This window comes from Solanum dulcamara, chromosome 7, assembly GCF_947179165.1.
Source record: "Solanum dulcamara chromosome 7, daSolDulc1.2, whole genome shotgun sequence".
In the NCBI taxonomy this organism is placed as follows: Eukaryota; Viridiplantae; Streptophyta; class Magnoliopsida; order Solanales; family Solanaceae; genus Solanum; species Solanum dulcamara.
The window spans coordinates 75,318,336-75,341,124 of NC_077243.1; the positions used below are offsets into that span (position 1 = coordinate 75,318,336).

The 22,789-nt window shown below is 34.1% G+C and overlaps 1 protein-coding gene and 1 long non-coding RNA gene across 2 annotated transcripts; both read left to right on the forward strand.

Annotated features, from left to right (window-relative positions):
• Window positions 1–957: 957 nt before the first annotated feature.
• On the forward strand, window positions 958–5,807 carry LOC129896844 (uncharacterized). Its single transcript, XM_055972825.1, has 5 exons — window positions 958–1,385; window positions 2,744–2,822; window positions 2,918–3,658; window positions 4,367–4,618; window positions 5,419–5,807. Exons 1-5 carry the CDS (start codon window positions 980–982, stop codon window positions 5,576–5,578), a joined length of 1,638 nt encoding a protein of 545 aa, XP_055828800.1. The 5' UTR covers window positions 958–979; the 3' UTR covers window positions 5,579–5,807.
• Window positions 5,808–19,729: 13,922 nt separating this feature from the next.
• LOC129895690 (uncharacterized) lies at window positions 19,730–21,050 on the forward strand. The gene is made up of 3 exons (XR_008767823.1): window positions 19,730–20,114; window positions 20,471–20,623; window positions 20,786–21,050. It is a non-coding gene; the product is annotated as an uncharacterized LOC129895690 (long non-coding RNA).
• Window positions 21,051–22,789: the final 1,739 nt, after the last annotated feature.

The window sequence follows — 22,789 nt, forward strand, 5'->3', positions numbered from 1 at the left end:
CACTAACTATATATTATAATACACTTAAAAAATTGAATATAGTGTATCTATATACACTGATTATACATTATGATACGCTCAAAAAGTTGAATATAATTTAACTATACATGAAGTATATACTGACTATTCAATCCCAATCAAGTCAAAATCACCTTTAAATAGTCACAAATTTTAAATATGAAATCCTCTCGATGTTTCAAATCTTTGGATATATAATTAGCTCAAAATGATTCACGTTTGTGGTACTCCAATTTTTTTTTTTAAAAAAGGGAAAGCAACAAAGAAGACGAAGAAGAAGGAGAATGAGGATGCAAAAGAAGAAAAACGAAAGAAAGGTTGCGTCGGTCATTTTTTAAATAAATAATATGGCAACAACCATTTATCTTAATTTATATAAATTGGATTAAGGGAAAATTTCAGAAATGACAAACATATTAAGCTTAATAATTTTCTATGTATATAGTTTCTGTATTTTCTCTCCATAGATATATTTATATTTGCTATGGTCATTAACGTTTGTACAAATTTCATGTATTATACAAATTAAATTTTTCCATTTGTATATCTCGCTACATTATACAAATTGAGCTTTCAAAGAGATTGTATATATTAACTTTCAGATTTGTATATTTGCTTCCAAATTTGTATCTTAGCCTTCAGATTTCCTTTAGAGATTTGTATATTCGCTTCCAAATTTGTTTATGAGCCCCAGATTTGTATAATAACAAATTTCATTAAACTATAGCCAATTCATGTAACTAATTAAAACTATACCCTTATCGCATAATTATAATAATAATAGTAATGTTTGTCATCCGCTTAATTTTCCCTTGGATTAAAAGTAAAATTTATGGCTACATAATTATCTCATTTTTTGTATTTTTTCCATTGGGCTAAAATGAAATCCATGTAAGATGGGCTTAAAAATCCTTAACAAAATTTCAATTTTCCACCGAATCGAATCAACAATCAAAAAAGTATGTCTTCTTCATCTGAATTCGTCTTTCCCGCCTCTGCTGAAAACCCTAACAGTTGCAAATGGCGATTCACATGGGAAGCTCAATCTCACATCTCAACTCTCCGATTAATCATTTTTAACCCAAATATAAAACCTTGTACTGAAATCACTGTCAATTTATCGGTGGGGAAATCTCTGCTCACTGTCTGCTTCCTAGAACCCGAAACTTCGCTTCGGGTCCCGGTTCCTCGGGTTTTAATTGACCCGGAAGCTCCAGTTCATTGTAGAGTATTTGATGATCACATTGAAGTTAAGCTTGCTCTTCTTCTTCCTGTTGATCATCCGCTCATTTCAGGATTGGATTTATCCGAACCGGAGGAGGAAAAACCGGACTCGGTTACTTGCTTTCCGTTCTCGGTGAATCATGGTTAGTCAGAAATGTCTTCTTAAAATTGATTCGTTTACTTTAATTTCGGTTTTATATTTGCGGATTTGGATGCTCTGTAGTGCTTTCCTTATTAATTTACATGTTTTCTTCACTGAGTTATTTCTTTTTTCATAACTATTTGCTGCACTTGAGCCAATTCTATACTCCCCAAACTCCATTTGTGGTATTACACTGGCTAAGGTCTCTCGGAAACAACCTACCTCTGAGCCTCTGCAAGTTAGGAGTAGTAAGTTTTGTGTACACTCTACCATCCACATACCCCACTTATGGCATTATACTGGGTATGTTGTCGTTGATGATGTTAGTGGTGCTTGGTTGATACATTGGGAAGCAACTAATAGGAATTTCACCATTTTACAACATATGATTATGATATTTTAAACTCATCATAGATTAGTACTTAATATTTTTTTTTGTTGCACCAAAGGGTGTGGTAGTTTGGTGATTTCTTCTCTTCTGCATCTCATCTCTTAGATACTATTTTTAACGTATCCCCAACCAGAGACGAATCCTGAATTTAAACTCCACGAGTTCAATTTTAAGATTATTAGCATTGAACTCATTATATTTTTAAAGTCATGGGTTCATATCTAATATTTATTACAATTTTAGTAAATTTTTGCACGTAAGTTTATGTTCCGTGTCAAAAGTTATGCGTTCAGTTGAGCCCATAACTACATTGCTACGTACTCCTCTATCCTCAACGTACTAGAGTATAAATACAAATTAGTAATTTTTTTCTTGATCTTCATGAATGTCCACCAAGGTTGTCAATTTGCATAAGATAGAACAGAACTTTTCCTTTTTTTTGTGGGGTGGGTGGGTGGAGAGGACATGTTTGAATTTTTTTTCCGTGGGATTAAATATTTCATAACATTTCATGTCAAGAATTCACTTTTGTATATTTTTCAGCTATTTCAATAAGTAGCAAGACTATAATTGCAGAATTTGATCAAAATAATGTGTTGTGTCTGTTGAATCACTTTACTGAGTAGAAAATACAGCTTCATAGTTCTGAAACAGGTGTTAACAGCTTGTTGGAAAAATGTGAAGGACTTGATTTTGTTAAGATACCAAGTCAAAAGAAAAAGGAATAGACAGTAATACAGAAACTGTCATCTCCTTTGATGTGTTTATGTATACCCTCGTTGAGGGACTGTTGAATTGTAATGCAGAAACTGTCATGTCATCTTGCTTCGGTTTTATGTTTTAGGCATACAAATATGATCACTGCTTAATGTACTCTATGAGTCTACCATTATTTGCGTTCTGGCAATTATTGAGCTTCTTGTTCATTTATTTAATTCCCTCTTATTAATTCTGCTTTGTTGGATTAGAAATAAAGAAATTATCTGCTATGGAGGAAGTTCATTTTTACTGCAGAAGTTGCTCGACTAAGTTAACCAAGGGTATCAGGTAGGGCTTTTCTTTCTCTCAGTCTGGCAGACAATGCTCGTTACTTATTTTACATAAATGCCATTGCATCTCTCTAAATATTTATTTTTTAGCAGATCATTTAGTGAGATGCCATCAGTCGACTGGCAAGATGTTGCAGACAATTGGTTTGGGACATGTTGTTGCTCGTTTGGTGGTGTAAGTGAACAGCTGGTTATGCAATTTGCAAAGTCATATTCTTGTACAACTGGTGTTTGCCTTATAACTGGCGCATCTGTTATTATATGCAAAGAGGACCTCATTGGCTGTGAATTTCCTGAGCCGAAAGGGGACCAAACTTATGATTCTCAGGTGAATTCTGCCAAGGTGACTTCTTTAAGCCCTCGTCCTGAGGAAGAAAGTATTGGGGTGAAACCAAGCAGTGATGTTGTTGAAATGGTGATAGATGGTGATAGTTCAACATGCATACCGTCAAAGTTGAAGTATGAAGACAAAATGAAGTCACTGGCTGGAATTTTGTCTGAGGCAAACTGTCACATTAAAAATCAGAATACTGGCTGTTGTACTGATAAACTTAGTGTAAGATTTTCAAAGGAGAAAGAATATGAAATGAATACTGAACTCTTAGATAAGCAGAAAATATTTCTCAAAGGCTGCCTTGGGGATGCTTTTATGTTGAGACATTCCAATATTTCCAAAGACGTCAAGTGGATTGAATTTCTCTGTCCAAAATGTTCATCTCTTATTGGATCATATCCTTGCTCCAGTGATAAAGTACCATTGGATGATGGAGTTCGACTATACAAATTTAACATATCTACTTGTTTGCCTGTCCGTGGATTGAATGATCTATTTAGGTAACCATCTATCACTGCCCCCTTATAATTAATTTATCTTGTAGGACATTCTCAGATTCTCTTATATTTTTCTTCTAAATTCAAATTCTTTTCCCAACTTGTGGTTCCTGAAACCATATGGAGCCTGTAAATAAGAAATTATGTTGAATAGATGAATCCTTTTTGTTATATATTGCTTGACATTTTCCCCATTAACATCTCATGGAGTTGATGTCTTTCTTTATTTCTTTAGAAAGGTGAAAGTCAGATGAGAATGGTAACTTAGTCGATGGTGCAGTAAATGCTAAATAGATTTCTAATGCCATAAATTTATGTTGGCCTATCTGAGAGTCGAACAAGTTATTCCCTGATAGAGAGATGTACTCAGGATAGAGAAGCATTTTCTGAGAAGCAATACAAACTTAACCAAGTTCTATATCAATTCAATTACTGAGAAGCAATACAAACTTAACCAAGTTCAGAATGCAAATGATCCATAATGCAATTAGTTGGGATCAAGGCTTAGTTGTTTCATATTATATCTGGTGTTTATCATGAGTTTTCCTAGTTAAGAGACTTGACGTCAATGTATTGAAATGTAATATGCCCAAATAGAGTGGAATGGATATTGAAAATTTTCATATAGTCAACTCCAACTAGTTTGGACTCGAGGGACAATTGATTGATTTTGATTTCGTGATGTATAAATAAACTCACTCTGTGATACAGGGAGTATACTTTGGAAAGGATGTTTTCACGTCAATTGCTTGAAGCTGCACAAGACGAACTAACATTTCGGACTGTTGTCAGAGATATACACACCAAACGACCACTTTCACAAATTGTTCTCCTAAATCCAAATGCATGGTGCTACAATGGGTATTGCATGCCTAACATGGAACCAGTTGACAAGATTAATATGTACCCCGTTGTCAAGCTATTATTCTCTGCAATTATCAATGACACAGAGCTTGAACCCAGGTGATTGCTTCTCTACTCTAGCTGTCCTTTTCTTCTGTCATTTGATGCCATCTACATGTATTTATAGGTTATCTTCTTCTATCTCTGCCTTTATGCTGGGCAGGGGAACAAAAGAGGAAACTGTGGGTGGGTGGGTGGTGGGGAAGAGGTTGGTGTTCAAACTTTTGGACCTTACAGGATATATACTATAACGTGCGCCAACTAGGTTTCAAGAACTGTACTACAAGTAGTTACCATATTGAAAATTAAGTTGGCACGAACAACAACAACAAACCCAGTGTATCCCACAAGTGGGGTCTGGGGAGGGTGGTGTGTATTCAACCTTGTTCCCTACTTTGTGAAGATGGAGAGACTATTTCCGATAGACCCTTGGTTCAAGTAAAACATGCCAAAATAATCTGAAGAAGAGAACAGTAAGTTGGCACGAAATACTAAATTATTGACTTCCTGAGATGATTTTGAAAAAAGGTATACTGTTGTTGCACGTTTTATATAGCATCGGATGGTTGCTACCGATTTGAAAAGAAATCGTCTTTGAACACTTGCCAAGATGTTGCCGTGTTACCCATAAAAGGCCAAGTGGAGCCTTACGAAGCGGAGTTTTGTATTTTACATTAGAAATCCAACTGAAGGTTATCTAGATAAATCTTGTAGGACTTGCTGAAAATAAGACAATTATCATATGTCACATGTTCCTGTGGCCATTTTTTTTCTCTTCTTTCAATTCATACATTTCTTACCAATAAATTCAGTCCCCATCCATTTCAAAAGCTCCTTGGCTGAGATCAAACTTTTTACAGGAACACGGAAGAATGGGCGACCAAAAACCAAGCTGATGAAGTTTTCATGTTGCCATCTCAAGTGAAGGAACTAATTACAAATTTGGAGATGGCAAATACTATGTTGCCACCTTCACATATGCTGTTGCAGGGTTTCTATATGTCATCCTTGAAGAGATAAAGGTTTAGTCGTTTCAATCTCACTCGAAAGATGCTTGTGTTCACTCACTTTAAATTATGAGGATCAACATTCATCATATGTACAGTACATGTTCTAACATGTTTACAAGCATTGGTCTGAAATGATGATTTCACTAGTTGAACACGTTAACGCCCTAGCCTTACGAGTAGGCTGTAATTTTGACAAATTGAGGTGTGAATATGTATTAATTAACCATGGTTTTAAGTCATAGCGCAGTGTATGCCAAAACATATGATACATTCACTGAAGTGGTGTACACACCATGTGAGTTTTTTTTTTTTTTTTTTTCCCATTGTAGCAATGGCGACAAGTTGCTATTATTGGATTCTTTTAGGCAAAGTTTGTTGTTCCAGAAATACCTGTAAAGCCTTTTTTACAAGTCAAATATATCTTCCATGGATTTTATTCTGTTTTTTTATGAGAGGTCAAAGCTGAAAAGTATGGTTTATGGAAGGGGGAATATTACTAGCATTTGTTATCATTACACTTCAAAGGCAGGCCAAAAAGTGAGTAAGCAATTATCATAATCCTCTATTTTTTGTTTATAGTGAAACCTAAAGTCTTAGCACCAAAAGAAAGCAATTTAAGTGAATAAAAGAACGAAATTAAGGTACTTTAAAATAATTCAGATATACACTAAATAAACCATTGTCAAGTTGAAAAACATTCTGAGGTATTATGCCATTCTTGTCTATAAAAATAAGTGATTTTATTTTTTAAGATTGTGAGTACAATTTTGTGTATTTCTCGATTCTTCTCTCCGAATGTAGGATATTTGGGCCTCCTCCTGTGATTTGAGTGTCGATAATGGCATATTTTTCGAATGTAGGATGATTAAGACCTCCTTACAATATATTTGATTGCTAGTCAACGGCTTTTTGAAAGACAATCTTTGATGCTTTGATTTTTTGTGAATATCCCACGAGTTAATATGTATTCCTTTTTATAAGTGTGATCTAGGATTTTGGGTGGAGTAGCTTTTAAGAAACTCGAATGGACCTTAGAATTTGAGAACATGGATCGAGCTTCTCTGTTAGAGTCTTGTTTTAAATTCGATAAAATTTGATGTCGACCCTTGGACCCCATGAAAAATATAGTACAAATTGATAGGCAGAACATCTTTTGTCCTCGTTGAAATTCTGTCTCCTTCAAAGTGCCGTAAGGTCGTGTCTTCAAGATCCTTTGAACATATTCCCTAAATGACATAGTAGCAAAATACATGCATGCATGATATCTAGTCAAATAATTAGACTGTCTCGGTTCGAACTTTGGGTATGGAGAAAATTATGTTAGGAGTGTCACCCTTTAATGGATCGTGCAGTGCACGATTCAAATTTAGTCGAAGTTCCAATGCGGGCACCGAGTATTGGGTAGGAAATGAAAAAAAATAAAAAAATTCGACTACTTTTTATGTGAAGAAAAAAAAGAACCATAAATTGCATGAGGAAAAATGTGAGGGAAGTAGAATCAAAGAATCATATTTGTATTCTCACATTGTCTTTATATAAATAGTAGTACAATGGTAATGGAGCTCCATAGTTCAAAATTAAAATAACATTTTATAGAAGCATGAAGAAATTAGTAAAGAAGAGAGTGTCTTACATGAAAGTAAGTGCCTATTTGATAGCCAAGGATGACTTGCCTGCATCATTTTCTTGAGGCTTGTGATCATGTATGTGCTATGCATTCAAGCATTCTTGTTTGATGACCAGGCAGTCTCCTTGGCTACTCTAATGAGTTACTCTCTTTCATGCTAGACTCTTCTCTTCTTATTTAGCCTCTAGTTTAGCCGCTAAAAGTAGAGTCGAATTCAAAATTTAAATTCGACGGATTCAAATTTTATAGGTTTTAACATTGTGTCTTTTACATTTTTAAAATTGTGCTAGAATTCATGCTTTTTTTAATTTTTATTTTCTATATTTGAAGGTGAATCTAAGATTTTAAAATTGATAATGATGCATAATGCCACTACAAAGTTACACCCCATTTCGTGATATGAAACTTCCTATAGGTTCATTTGATGTTTTGGGACATGTTGGAATTGGAATTCGAGGGAGTAATACGTAGGATACAAATTGGACGCAATTGAAATTTCAAGTTTATTTTACATTTTTTGAGTTATGGGAGCTCGATTTGAAGCAATTCTTGAGGAATTTCCATATTCATGTCCAAATAATATTGTTACAATTAACCGTGTTTAAGGATTAAGAGTTTGAATTTTGATAATGAGTGAAGGTAAGATTCCTCTATCTTATCTAATATCATGTTTAAGTGTTTAACCATTTTGCTTAAAAGTTTAAGCTATTAGGGAGAGTACATTTTTATTATTTAATTATATTTTCAACATTTTAAAGCTGCTACATAGATACTTATATTATAATTATTTTATTAATTTACATATAATTGCTTCAACTTGTCTTTAATTCCTTTTAACAACTACTCTTTGTTGTAAAGACACAAAAAGTGTTTGGTAGTAATGAAAAAAATGTTGGAAGGCCAAGTATTGTCTTGTAACAAGTTGTAGATGAATAATATTTTCAGTGTAGCTCACGCGTTTTGTATTGTAGGTCGGTCGTTTTTTTTCAATAAAATTTGCCTATAATAGACATTGAATCTGCAATGAAACACACTCAACTCTCTCTCTTTCTCTTACTATTTCTTTTCTGTCTTCCTTTATTCTTAATTTGTGAAGTTAGTTTGTTTTATAACACGTTATCAGAGCCTCCATCACTTTGAGCTATTTTAAAAAGCTAACAAAAGGGTAAGAATTTTATTTTTTTAAAATGTCTAATATCTCTAAACTGAATTTTTTGCTCTTGATATATATGAAAAAAGTTACTCATCATGGGCACTAGATGCCGAAATACACCTAGAATCGATGAGTTTGGCAGACACCATCAAAGATGACAATATGACATCTACTCAAGACCGTGCCAAAGCCATGATATTTCTCCACCACCATCTTCACGAGGGGTTGAAATTACAGTACCTCACATTGAAAGACCCCTTAAATTGTGGAAGAATCTAAAAGAAAGATATGACTACATGGAGTTGGTCATCCTTCCACAAGCACGTCGTGATTGACTCAATTTGAGATTAATGGATTTTAAAAATATAACTGAATATAATTCTGTCTTGTTTAGAATTATAGTACAGTTAAATTTATGCGGAGAAGAAATCACTGAGCAAGACAAACTTGAAAAAATATACTCCACATTTCCACCTACGAATATGCTCCTACAACAGCAATATCGCCAAAAGGATTTTAAAATATATTTTGAATTACTTTCTCACCTTCTTATTGCTGAACGCCACAATGAACTGTTCATGAAAAATTATGATAGTCGGTCCGTTGGTTCTTTGCCGTTCTGTAAAGTGAATCAGGAAAACTGTAACCAACGAGAAAGAGGTCATGGCCCCATTCATGGTCGTGTGTCACACCTCGGGAGGGTACCCTAGACGTGGCCAATACTCAAAAATCATTACTGGCTCCCAAGCGAACCACTTGGCCTAATCACGAATCCGTTCATTCATTCAATCAGCGGAAGACATAATCAGGTGGACAATTTCAACCAACAGTCTAGCTCAAGGAAGAAAGGCCATGGGCTAACAAATAGAACTCCAATCTATGTTATTAAATAGTCTGACAAGAACAATTCAAGAAAATAAAATACTCAATCGACCTATCATTATCTAGTCTATGAAACCTCTATCACTACTATCTAATTTGTGCCAATGATAGGTTCATGGCTACCTCAAATCAGAATGAAAAGACTAAACTCGACGCAAGAATAACATAAGTGGTATCCTCCGAATGTAGGGGAGGACTCACCAATAAGCTGAGTGTGAACAGATCCTCAACGGTGCGCCTATTGATGATCTCTTAAACATGTCTCTGCATCATGAAATGATGCAGATCCAAATGGACGTCAGTACGTGGAATGTACGAGTATGTAATATGGCAGAATGAAATATGCGTCAAGATAGAATAATATTGGTTCAAATATCTCATGTCAGAAAGATAAGAGAGACTCAATCAAGGTGTCATAAGTCTAAAGTAAGAATACGATTTAAACAGATACCAATCATATACAATCTAATCCAATCATGTGCAATCCAATTCAATCAAATCATTTAAAATTCTATCCAATCCAACTATATACAATCCGATCCAATCCAGTTATATACAATTTGATCCAATCCAGACATATACAATTTGACCCAATCCAATCCAATCGTATATAATCCAATTCAATCCAATCACATACCATCCAATCCAATCCAATCATATACAATCAACTCAACAATAAAGTCAAAGGACTCAACTTAATAGATATGCAAATTAGAATTTAACAATGTTTTACAATTCGACTCAATCATCTACAATCTCAATCAAACCAATAATATCATGTACAATCTACTCAATTTGGGAGTTTTTCTAACCGACAATCATCACCTATGAGCAGTGATGTACAACAAGCCGACGTTGTTGCCAGGGTATGAACGAATCAACCAATCATGGATCCATCAATCAATCAAGTCCTATCATTTCAGGACAATGAAATAGGAAAACATCCAACTTTAACGGTCCAATCCCTTCTTACGTTGGCTACATAGTTCATTGGATTTGAGTATGGACTATACTCTTACCCAATTGGGTGCTCAATACTCCTCCTAAGACTCAATATGCTCATATCTATCAGGTGAGTAAAATACTCAAAATACTCATTTAGTCTCTTTTGGACTTAGTTCAAATCAATTCATTTAGTCTCATTGGACTCTTTTCAAAACTCTATTAATCTAGTCTCATTGGACCTTCTTTCAAAACTCAATCTATCTCAATCATCGCTTCTTTTAAGACATCCAAAATCATGCTTTCAAACTCAATCAATGTAGTAAATATTAAATGAATTTAAAACATAATTTTAACTCCTCAACACAATCTCAAAATAGACGTTTTAATGTAAAAATGCTTAACTCGTTTATACTCAAAATACTCATGCTCAAAATAATAATTAAGAGACTTCTCAAACTCAACTTATGCTTAAACGCTTTCTAAATCAAAGATGAAAATAATAATTTTTAAGCTCAAAATAATGCATAAATAATTTATGCAAAAATGTTCACAAATTATTTTTTAAAACTCCTTCTCAAACAATCATTTATACTCAAAAACCTCATAAGACTCCAATCAAATCGAATTATGCAAATTATATCATGTAGTCACATTAGACTCCAATCCACCCCATCTCAAAACATTATCATCAACATTACCTCTTCATCAATCATTTTACTTAAAAATAATAAACATCATTTACATCATCATCAAACATCTTGCTTCAAAATCCTTATTTAACTCTATGTTCAATTTCATCAAACTCATTAAAATATGCATCATCTCAGTTTGAAAGCAATATTTTTATTTATACATGAAAACCATCAATCTCAACCCCAAGACAAATTATGAAAAAAATGAAATCTCATCTTGGGTTCATGTGAATGAATACATGAATCCATACTCTCAACAAAGCTCAACTCAAGAACATTATTTATACATATGAATTTATATAAAATAAAATTCAATAGAAATTATAGATAACTCAAAGATAACTCAAGAACAACATAAGTGGTATGCATTTATGACAACAGTTAATCCTATCCAATCATTTCTCCATTCATTTAGCCAATCTCTTGGGGCTAAATTATGACTCATCAAGACTCTAAATCAACAATTAAGGATACTCAAAATATTTAAGTTTATAATAAAAATATGTATAACAATTCATATCAATCAACTCTTAGACCCAACCATAGTATAAGAATATTGTAATAGAGGAATCAATTCGGGTTCATGGGGATGAAGACATGAAGCACTTATCAATTTCTCAACTCATCAACATCAACATAACAAAATCAAGTTAGTAGATGTAAGAACTCATTAGGACATAGATATATCAAGAAAACTAAATTCCTATGAACATTCAACTCAAAGAAGATGTAGGTCATATGGGTGAATTCAATCCATGTTATGAGCAACCTTACATACCTGAAATGAAGATTATCTCACCAAAAATCAAAGACTCAGCTTGAAGATCTTGAATCCTAACTCTTCTTCTCCTTCCACATCTCTTCTCTCAAAAGCTCTAGGGGTGGATGAGAAGAAAATACCCCTAGGATATTGATAAGGGGCGTATTTTAGCCCTAAAAAATAGTGGGGGAAAAGACCAAAAAGTCCCTCCCAAAAATATGAAAACTTGCAGAAGTTGAGGCAAAAATTGGCCAAGTTCGCGACACTCTCTACTTAACTGGACATAAATTTTTACTCTGAACTCCAAAAAATACAATCTTGGTGGAGTTGGAAAGAAGACTCAAAGACCTTTAATTTGATAGGTCATGGCCTAGCAATTCATTATATTCTAGGAAATATGGTTGTTTGAAGTTGACCCTTATACGAACTCATTTGAAAACTTAGCCGATAGAAATAATTTCGACTTGTCTTGGTGTTGACCCTAAAATACATCTAATTCTCTTAAAATACTAATTGATCCTAACTCTTGTATACAATTAGAAATAATTCAGTTCGAGTCTATACGCATATGAAGAATGGTTCGAGTTTTGACGAAAAGAAATTTGGGGTGTTACACGTGGTCGTGGTCGAAGTATAAATTATAATCATGATGTTCGTTTGGCACCGAGAAATGATCAGAAATATAAAAAGAAGAGTGAGAAGCAAGAAGTTATACCAAAGAAAAATTCAGAAAGTATATGTCATAGATGTGGATGTATGGAGCACTGGTCACAGACCTGTCGGTCATCAAAATGTCTGGTTCAGCTATATCAGACATCCTTGAAGAAAGTAAAAAATAATCCAGAAATAAACTTTATCTCTGAACACAATATTGAGCCTATGCATCTGGATGTAGCCAATTTCTTCAATTTCTCAAAAGAAATATAAATATTGATAACCATGATAATATTTAAATAATTTTCTTTTCATTTGTTTGTACTAAATAATATATTTATATTTTTCTAATTCATGTAAATAAATAAAATTTGTATAATGAATCATGTTTTAATTATAATATTTATCTTATTTCTTTTTAAAGAAATATATGGATATACCTCAAATTTCTTTTGGATCAATAATTAATCACGAAGATATTTGTGTAATTGATAGTGGAACGACTCATGCTATTTTTAAAGACGAAAAATATTTTTCTTACTTTCTTAGAATAAAAGCAAATATTACTACAATTTCTAGTAATTCAGAAATTATTAAAGGCTCTGGAAGAGCTACTATATTTCTGCCTAAGGAGACAAAGATCTTTATAGAAGATGTACTATTCTATTTTAAATCCCCAAGAAACTTATTAAGTTTTAAATATATCCGCAGAAATGGATATCATGTTGAAACACTAAATGAAATGAATACTGAATACCTTGGTATAGTCAAGAGTGTCTCACGCCAGAAATATATTTTGGAAAAATTATCAACTTTGTTGTTTGACCTATATTATGCAGAAATTAGTGCAATTGAAGCACATTTGATCGTAAACCAGAAGTTTACTGATCTAAATATATTTATGCTATGACATGATCAAATAAGTCATCCTGGTTCAATAATGATGAGACGAATTTTTAAAAATTCAACTAGACATCCGTTAAAGAACCTGAAGATTCTTACGAATGATGAATTTTTATGTTGCTTCATATTAAGGCAATTTAATTGCCAGACCATCAATCCTGAAGGTTGGCATCAAATCTCTTGACTTTTTAGAGCATATAAATGGGGATATATGTAGACCTATTCGTCCACCTAGTGAATTATTTAGATATTTTATGGTCCTGATAGATGCATCATCAAGATGATCTCATGTGTACCTCTTATCATCTCGTAATTTGGTGTTTACGAAGTTATTATCACAAATAAAAGATTAAGGGCACAATTTTCAGATTATCCAATTAAAGCTATTTGCCTTTATAATGCTGGAGAATTTACATCCCAAGCTTTTGATGATTATTCCTTATCAATTAGGATAAAAATTGAACATCATGTTGCTCATGTTCATACTCAAAATGATCTTGCAGAGTCATTTATTAAATGCGTACAATTGATAGTAAGACCTCTTCAAATGAAAATAAAATTCTATTCAAATGAAAATAAAATTGTCGATTACTGTTTGAGGTCATGCTATCTTACATGCAACAACATTTGTATGTCTCAGACCAAAAAATTATAATAAATACTTTCCGTCGCAATTATGATTTAGTCATGAGCCAAATATAGCCATCTACAAATTTTTGGTTGTACGATATATGTGCCTGTAGCACCACCACAACTTATAAAGATGGGCCCTCAACGAAGGTTGTGCATATATGTTGGATTTGACTCACCCTCCATCATTTAATGCCTTAAACCGTTGACAGGACACGTATTTACTGCTCGATTTGTAAATTGTCGGTTTGATGTAGCAACTTTCCCGTAATTAGGGGGAGAGAAAAAGGAACCCGAAAGAGAAATTACGTGGAAAGTTTTATCACTATCTCATTTTGATCCACGTATCCGCACATGTGAGTAGGAGGTCCAGAAGATCATCCATTTACAGAAAATAACAAATCAAATGCCAGGTGTATTTATTGATTTGAAACAGATAACTGAGTCACATATACCTGCATTGAATGTGCCTATCTGGATTAATGTCCCAAAAGGACCATCTGCTAGTATTATAGCATCTGAATCCCAAACACGCCTGAAGCGTGGTAGACCATTGGGTTCAAAGGATAAAAATTCTAGAAAGAGAAGCGTGAGAAATAATAAAGATGATACTACAAAAGAAACTTCCAAAGAAGGTCAATATTTGAATAATCCTGATATTCCTGAAGAAATCAGTGAACCCGAGATTCAAGTGAATGAAGAACTTTTAATAAGTTCTACCGGTGATGAGATAAATTTAGATTGATCGAAAATTATGATGGATAATATTTTTGCATATAATGTTGCACTTAACCTCATGGAGGATAGTGAAAGTCTTGAGCCTAAATCCGTTGAAGAATATCGACGTAGATGTGATTGGCCAGAATGACAAAAGGCAATTCAATCAGAATTAGACTCACTTCTAAACGTGAGGTTTTTGGACCTGTAGTCCATACCCCCGAAGGTGTAAAACCAGTTGGCTAAAAATGAGTTTTTGTGCGAAAACGAAATGAGATAAATAAAATTGTAAGATTCAAGGCACGCCTTGTTGCACAAGGATACTCTCAAAGACCCGGGGTCAACTATGAAAAAGCTTATTCACCTATTATGGTGGAATAACTTTTCGATATCTCATTAGTTTAGCTGTAACTAAAAATCTTGAAATACATTTAATGAATGTAGTTACAGCTTACCTTTTATAACACCCCGGAAAATTTTTCGCAAAGACTCGAACACTTCTCCACGTGTGGGTAGACTCAAACCGAAGGACTTGTAATTTTATATATGATATAGGATTAATCCTAAGTATTTGAAGTATGTTAGATGTGTTTAGGGGTCATAAGGGATCTCTAACACCAAGTCGAGTCCAAAGATTTCCAATCGATTAAGTTTTTGGAGGAGTTAGTATAAGGGTCAACTTCAAACGACCATATCTCCTAGAATATAATGAACTGGGTGGACCACGACCTACCAAATTAAAGGTCTTTGAGTCTTCTTTCCAACGCCACTATGAGTGCAATTTTTGGAGTTCGGAGTCAAAGGTTATGACCATTTTACTACAGACTAGTACTGCAGGAATTTCAGGCCTGGGGACCACTACAGGAATTTTAGGCTTGGCGCTCCAGTGGCGCCCGACGCCACTATAGCGCCATAAAACAGCCTCAGTAGTTTGGTACTTAGCGCGATGCGCCACTATTAGATGTGCAAGGTTTTAAGCCTATTTTGGCTTGGCGCTGCAGTGGCGCGACGCGCCACTATAGCGCCAGCAAGAGTTTTGCCCAGTTTTCCAGATTTTTGAAGAGGGCCAACTTGGACTTTTTCCCTAATTATATATACCCTCACTTGAAACGTTTTGGGATCATTTTTCAGTACCCTCACCTCCCAAAAACCCTAATCTTCATCCCCTCTTCTCTTCCAAACATCTCCAACAAGAAATCCTCTCAAAAGCTCAAGGATCCAAGATCTTCAAGTCAAGTCTTTGGTTTTCGGTGGAATGTTCTTCATTTTCAGGTATGTAAGTCTAACCTAAAATATGGATTGAGTTCTTCCATATGTCCATAGATGTGTTGGATAGAAGTTGTGAAAGATTTGAACCTTCTATGAAAGTTTTTCTTGAAATTTCTAAACTATAGAATATTTCTAAAATGTGTTAATGATGTTCTTGAGTTAATTCACATGAACCCAAGATGAAATTTCTTTTTGGTCATAATCTATCTTGAGGATGAGATTGATGGTTTTTATGTATAATAAAAATAATATTATTTTTATAGTAAAATGAGGTATTCTTTTACTTGAGTTTGATGAAATTGATTTTGAGTTATATGAGAATTGAAATAGTTACAAGGTGAATGGCATAAAAAGAAATGAAACGTTGGTAGAGCTAGAATGTCACTTTTGTTTTTTATAAATAGAATATAGAATTAAATAAGGATTTTGAAGTAGATGTTTGATTGTGATGTGATGATGATGTGAATGATGATATTTGATAATGATGTGATGATGATGTTTGATGATGATGTGATGATGATGTTTGATGATGATGTGAAGGATGACATTTGACGATGATGTGAATGAAGAGGTTATGTTGATGAGGATGTTGTGTGATGAAGTGGATTGGAGTCTAATGTGATTATGTGATTTGCATAATTTGAGCTGATTGGAGTCTTATGAGGATTTTGAAAATAAATGATCTTTTGAGAAGGGGTTTTAAATAAATGATTTGTGAACCTTTTTGTATAAACTATTTATACACTATTTTGAGTTTAAAGAATGATTATTTTCATCTTTGATTTAAAAAGGAGTTTAAGTATGAGTTGAGTTTGAGGAGCCTCTAAATTATTATTTTTGAACATTAGTATTTTGAGTATAAACGAGTTGAGTATTTTTACATAAAAATATCTATTTTGAGTTTGAGTTGAAGAGTTGAAATTACGTTTTAAAGACATCTAATATTTTCTGCATTCATTGAGTTGAGATGGTGTCAAATCTTTAAAATAAGATTTTGATGATTGAGATGAGTTGATTTGAAAGAAGGTCCAATGAGGCCATATTTGATTGAGTTTTGAAAAGAGTCCAATGAGACTAAATGAGTTGATTTGAAAGAGTCCAATGAGACTAAATGAGTATTTTGAGTATTTTACTCACTTGATAGATATGAGCATATTGAGTCTTGGAAGGAGTATCGGGTACCAAATTGGGTAAGAGTATAATCCATACTCGAACAAATAAACTTCGTCGCCAAACGTAGGAGAGGATTGGACCGTTAAAGTTGGATGTTTTCCAAATTATTGTCCTGACATGATAGGACTTGGTTGGATTGGATCCATGATTGGTTGATTCGTTCATACCTTGGCAAAGTATGAACAGACGCGGCAACAACGTCGGCTTGTTGTACTATCACTCGCTCATATGGTGATAGTTATCGGTTAAAGAAACTCCTAAATTGAGTGGATTGTGCATGATATGATTGGTTTGATTGAGATTGTTTGATGATTGAGTTGAATTGTGTAACATTACTAAGTTCTAATTTGCATATTTATTTAGTTGAGTCCTTTGACTTGATTGTTGAATTGATTGCATATGATTGGATTGGATTGGATTGGATACGCGATATAATTGGATTGGATCGGATTGTACATGATTGGATGGGATCGAATTGTATATGATTTGATTGAACTGTATTGTACATGATTGGATTGGATTGTATGGTATATGATTGGTCTTTGTCTAAAATGTATTCTTACTTTAGACTTATGACACTTGGATTGAGTCTCTCTTATCTTTCTGGTCTTGAGATATTTGAACCAACGTTATTCTTCCTTGAGGTATATTTCATTCTGCCATATTATATACTCGTACATTCCATGTACTGACGTCCATTTGGACCTGCATCATTTCATGATGCAGAGACAGGTTTAAGAGATTGTCAATAGAAGCACCATTGAGGATCTATACACACTCAGCATATTGGTGAGTCCTTCCCTTAATTCGGAGGACACCACTTATGTATTCTTGCATCGAGTTAGCCCTTTTCATTTTAATTTGAGGTAGCCATGAACATGTCATTGGCACCAATTAGATAGTAGTGATAGAGGCTTCATAGACTAGATAGTGATGGGTCGATCGAGTATTTTATTTCCTTAAATCATTCTTGTCAAACTATTTTAAACGAAATAGATTGGAGTTCGATTTGTTGGCCCATGAAATTTATTTTATGAATTAGAGTGTTGATTTGGATTGCCCACTAAATTATTCTTTATTTTAAACCTTTCGCTGATTGATTGATATTGAATGGATGTGTGATTGGACCAAGTGGTTCGCTTGGAGACCAGCAATGGTCTTCGAGTGGCGGCCACGTCTAGGATACCCTCCCGGGGCGTGACACCTTTATGGTTCACTTGATACTGAAATTTACATGAAAATCGTAGAAGGATTAAAATTGTCTGAAGCATGTACTAAGTCTCGGGAGATGTACTCAAACAAATTGTAAAGATCATTATATGGTCTGAAGCAATCAGGGCGTATGTGGTATAATCGCCTTAGTGAGTACTTGATAAATGAAAGTTATATAAATGATGTCATTTGTCCATGTGTTTTTATTAACAAAACAAAATCAGAGTTTGTTATACTCACTGTTTATGTTGATGACATAAATCTCATTGGCATCTCTAAAGAGGTCCAAAAAGCGATTGAATATCTAAAGAAAGAATTTGAGGTGAAAGATATTGAAAAGACGAAACTTTTTCTGAGTCTGCAAATTGAACATTTAGCAGACGGGGTCTTTATCCACCAATCTACCTATATTGAGAAAATCTTAAAAAAATTTTACATGGACAAAGCACATTCATTAAGTACTCCAATGGTTATTCGATCACTTGAAATGGACAAATATCCATTTCGACCTTTAGAATAGAACGAAGAACCTCTTGGTCCTGAAGTACCATATCTCAGTTCTATTGGTGTACTTATCTTGCTAACGCAATCAGATCTGATATAACATTTTCTGTTAATTTGCTGGCAAGGTATAGTTCATCCCTAACGCGAAGACATTGGAACAATATCAAGCATATTTTGCGATACCTAAAGGGTACCATTGATATGAGTTTGTTTTATACTAACAAAGGTTGTGCAGACCTTATTGGTTATGAAGATGCAGGTTATTTATCAGATCACATAAAGCTCGATCTCAAACATGCTATCTATTTACATACGGAGGAACTACTATATCATGGCGATCTACAAAGCAGTCTATTGTTGCTACTTCTTCAAATCATACTGAAATAATAGCAATTCATGAAGCAAGTAGAGAATGTGTGTGGTTGAGATTGATGATACAGTTTATCAAAGAAAGATGCAGCCTGAAAAATGATATCAAAGTACCCACAGTTATATTCAAAGACAATGACGCGTGCATAGCTCAATTGAAAAGTGGCTTCATAAAAAGAGACGGAACAAAATATTTTTCACCAAAATTATTCTTCACACATGATCTCTAGAAGAATAGTGATATTGATATACAACAAGTTCGTTCGAGTGATAATCTTGCAGATTTATTCACAAAAGGTTTACCAACATCAACTTTTGAGAAACTAAGATATAAAATTGGAATGCATCCTCTCCAAAATATCTAATGAAGTTTTTCTCAAGGGGAATAAAATACGCTCTATACTCTTTTTCCCTTATTCAAGATTTTGTCCCACTGAATTTTTCTGGTAAGGTTTTTAATAAGGCAGCACTTAAGGCGTATTGTCAGATGTGTGCATTCTTTTTTCTTTATTAAGCTTTTTCACATTGGATTTTTTCTAATAAGGTTTTAACTAGGGCTGGGCATAAAATACCGAAAACCGAATTACCGAACCGAACCGGCAATTTCGGTATTTCGGTATTCGGTATTCGGTACTTCGGTTCGGTATTCGGTACCGAAATTTAATATTTCGGTATTTCGGGTTCGGGTTCGGTACTTATAATTTTCCCATTCGGTATTCGGTAAATACCGAATACCAAAATTATTTCTATTGGGCCTCCTAAAAATGTCTTTTAAACATAAAGGGCTATAGGCCCATTCCTACAATTTAACTAATGAAGTCCACTACTCCAGCCCAATTGTCCCTAACAGGCTAACACATTACACACTAACACTTAACCTAATCACCCCTATACTTCAAACTTCACAACTTCAGTCTTCACTCTTCAGATTGAGTCCACCACTTCAGTCTTCACGCCGCCTTCAGCCCTTCAGCTCTTCACGCCTTCACCGCTTCACGCCGCCATCAGCTTCACGCCGCCTTCAGCTTCACTACTTCACGCCGTCTTGAGTGTGAGGTTTGCGTTCTGCCCTTGTTGGCTGAAATGAGTAGTCTTGCTTCAACTAGATTCCGGAAATTACATAGTTCTGTATGCTGACAATTTTGTCTTCATCAGTTTTGGGTTACTACTGCTGATTTATATGTTGGGATGGAGAGCCTAACAGGGCCTTCTCAAATTTCTTGATAAAGTTTCTAAAAAGCTATCTCTATCTAGTGAATGTCCATGATGTAGGATACTTGTTTTTGCAGCACTTCTGTCCCCACTTCTTTTCTCATATTCCATTTACTTCTCTCGTTGCTATTGGAGTCCTATTCGAAATTCATTTGCTTATGTTAGAACTACTGAAGTCATATTGAATTTTGATTGTCCAGATTCGATATCAATGGATTTGTGACAGGGTTTGGGAACCCAGACTGGTCAAGGACTCACGAACCTGCTAGTCAGACGTCTACCGTGGTCAAGACACTTGTTGAAGGAGGAGCCACATGTACTGGAAGAACTGTTGTAGATGACATGGCCTTTGGGTTTGTTCCTGAACTTTTCACTTGTTAAATTTCGAAATCTTTTCTAATTTGTTGATTCTTTAGCAAGTGCTGATTCCCATTTGTGCGAAGTTACACATATTTCTGCTGCACTTTAGAATCCTTCTTGTGTCATTGATCATTCTTGTCATCTTCATTGTACAGTATTAGTGGTGAACAAAGACATTTTGATACTCCAACAAATCCGGCTATGAAGCTGTTGGAGGCCTTTTGATATCAAATAGGATTATGGTGCAATTTGTCTTTGAATATCAGGACTTCTGCTGCCTATTTTTCTGCAGTATATATAATCATTCCGAGTAGAGAAATAAGGTTTGAAGTCAAGGAGCTTTTTAGCTTTGTTTTGTCCTTTTTATTATGTCCCAAAAGCCTGGTATTTCAGTTGAGAATGTATTCGATCCATTGTTTAGTTTGTTATTAAAATTTTTTACATCTTTTATTGTTGCTATTGTGAATATGATATACTAACATATTCCGTGTGGACTTCGACAGTTCGACTTCAATATGGTATTACCGAATACCGTACCGAACCGAACTTTGATTTACCGATTACCGAATTACCGAACCGAAGTTTGAAAGTTCGGTATTTGGTAAATACTTTGAATTACCGATTACCGAATTACTGAATCCAAACTTTGAAAATACCGAACCGAATACCGAACGCCCAGCCCTAGTTTTAACGAGACACATTATCTTTTAATGGACTCCAATCAAGAAGGCAACTTGCAAGTAACTCAAATAGAGATGATAAAATTATGGTCTTCATCATGAAAATAATGAGAGAGCAAACAATGTGTATTACAAATAGTTATGTAAATATTTTTCTTTTGTAAATGAACATCCAAGGGGGAGTGTTGTAAAATAAGTCAAAAAGTGGAGCTTACGTGTTTTGTACTGTAGCTCGATCGTTTTTTTCCAATAAATTTTGCCTATAAAAGGCATTGAATCTGCAATCAAATACACTCAACTCTCTCTCTTTCTCTTATTATTTCTTTTCTGTCTTCCTTTATTCTTAATTTGAGAAGTTAGTTTATTTTATAAAAGATCAAAGATTATTGGTTTTGTTGTCTAAACCTTGTACTAATTGTATTCTATTTATATTACTATTCAGATTCACCTAATATTCCCTTTTTTGTTATCCATTTCTCTGCTTCTATAACTTGTTGTACTACCAACATGAGTTGTGGTGCAGTGGTGAGACTGCTTCACCCTTAATCAGAGGTCTTGGGCCGAGTCCTGGGTATGAAAAAAATTCTGTTGGAAGCGCTACCCCCTAATGGGCCCTGCAGAGCGCGATCCGATTTTAGCTAGGACTCCAGAGGTTTCGGACACCGAGTGAAAAACCTAAAAAAACAAACAAAACTTTGTAGTAGAATATTTTTTAAGAAATGCAGATTGTTTCTATATTCAATTTTTCGTGTCTTTTTTGGAAGAATTATTTTTCCCTCTACCACATATATACCTTTGACTTGAGATTTTTTATTTTAGCTTTTATGATTTTATTATGTGTAAAAAGTATATATCTTGTTTTAGTTGAACTAATATTTGCTTTTGATAATACTCGATTTTAAGCTATGTCACTTTGAACGCGATCGAGCACTTCACATTATTTATTATTTATTATTAAAAAATAAATAAATTAAGTTATACAATTTTTATGTTAATTTAGCTGAATATAGCAAGTTATTACGAATAATATTTAATAAAGAATGAAGTTAGAGAGAAAATATGGATTCGATAGAACCCAATACTTTTTGTGTAATTTACATAAACCTCATAGTGTTAAGAGCTAAATACATTATTTGCCTACTCTTTTCTAATTATAAAATTTCTTAAAATTTATGGATTTCCGATGGCTTTCGAATACATCAGCAGACATCCAGATACATAAGAGAGGGATGTATCCGAGAACGGAAGGATGTATCAAAAAGGGGATAGAGATGTGTATCAAATAGGGAATCCAGATACATAGGGGAGAGATGCATCCAAGAGGGAAAGGTTGTATCAGAGAGAGGTGAGATGTATCTGAGAGGGCAGATAGGAGTGTATGAACGAGAGAGGCATGATGTATTGAGAGGGGATTTTTGAATTCTTTTTAATGGTAGAAATTTTTATAGATTATGGTAAAATAAGATGTGTATTTAGATA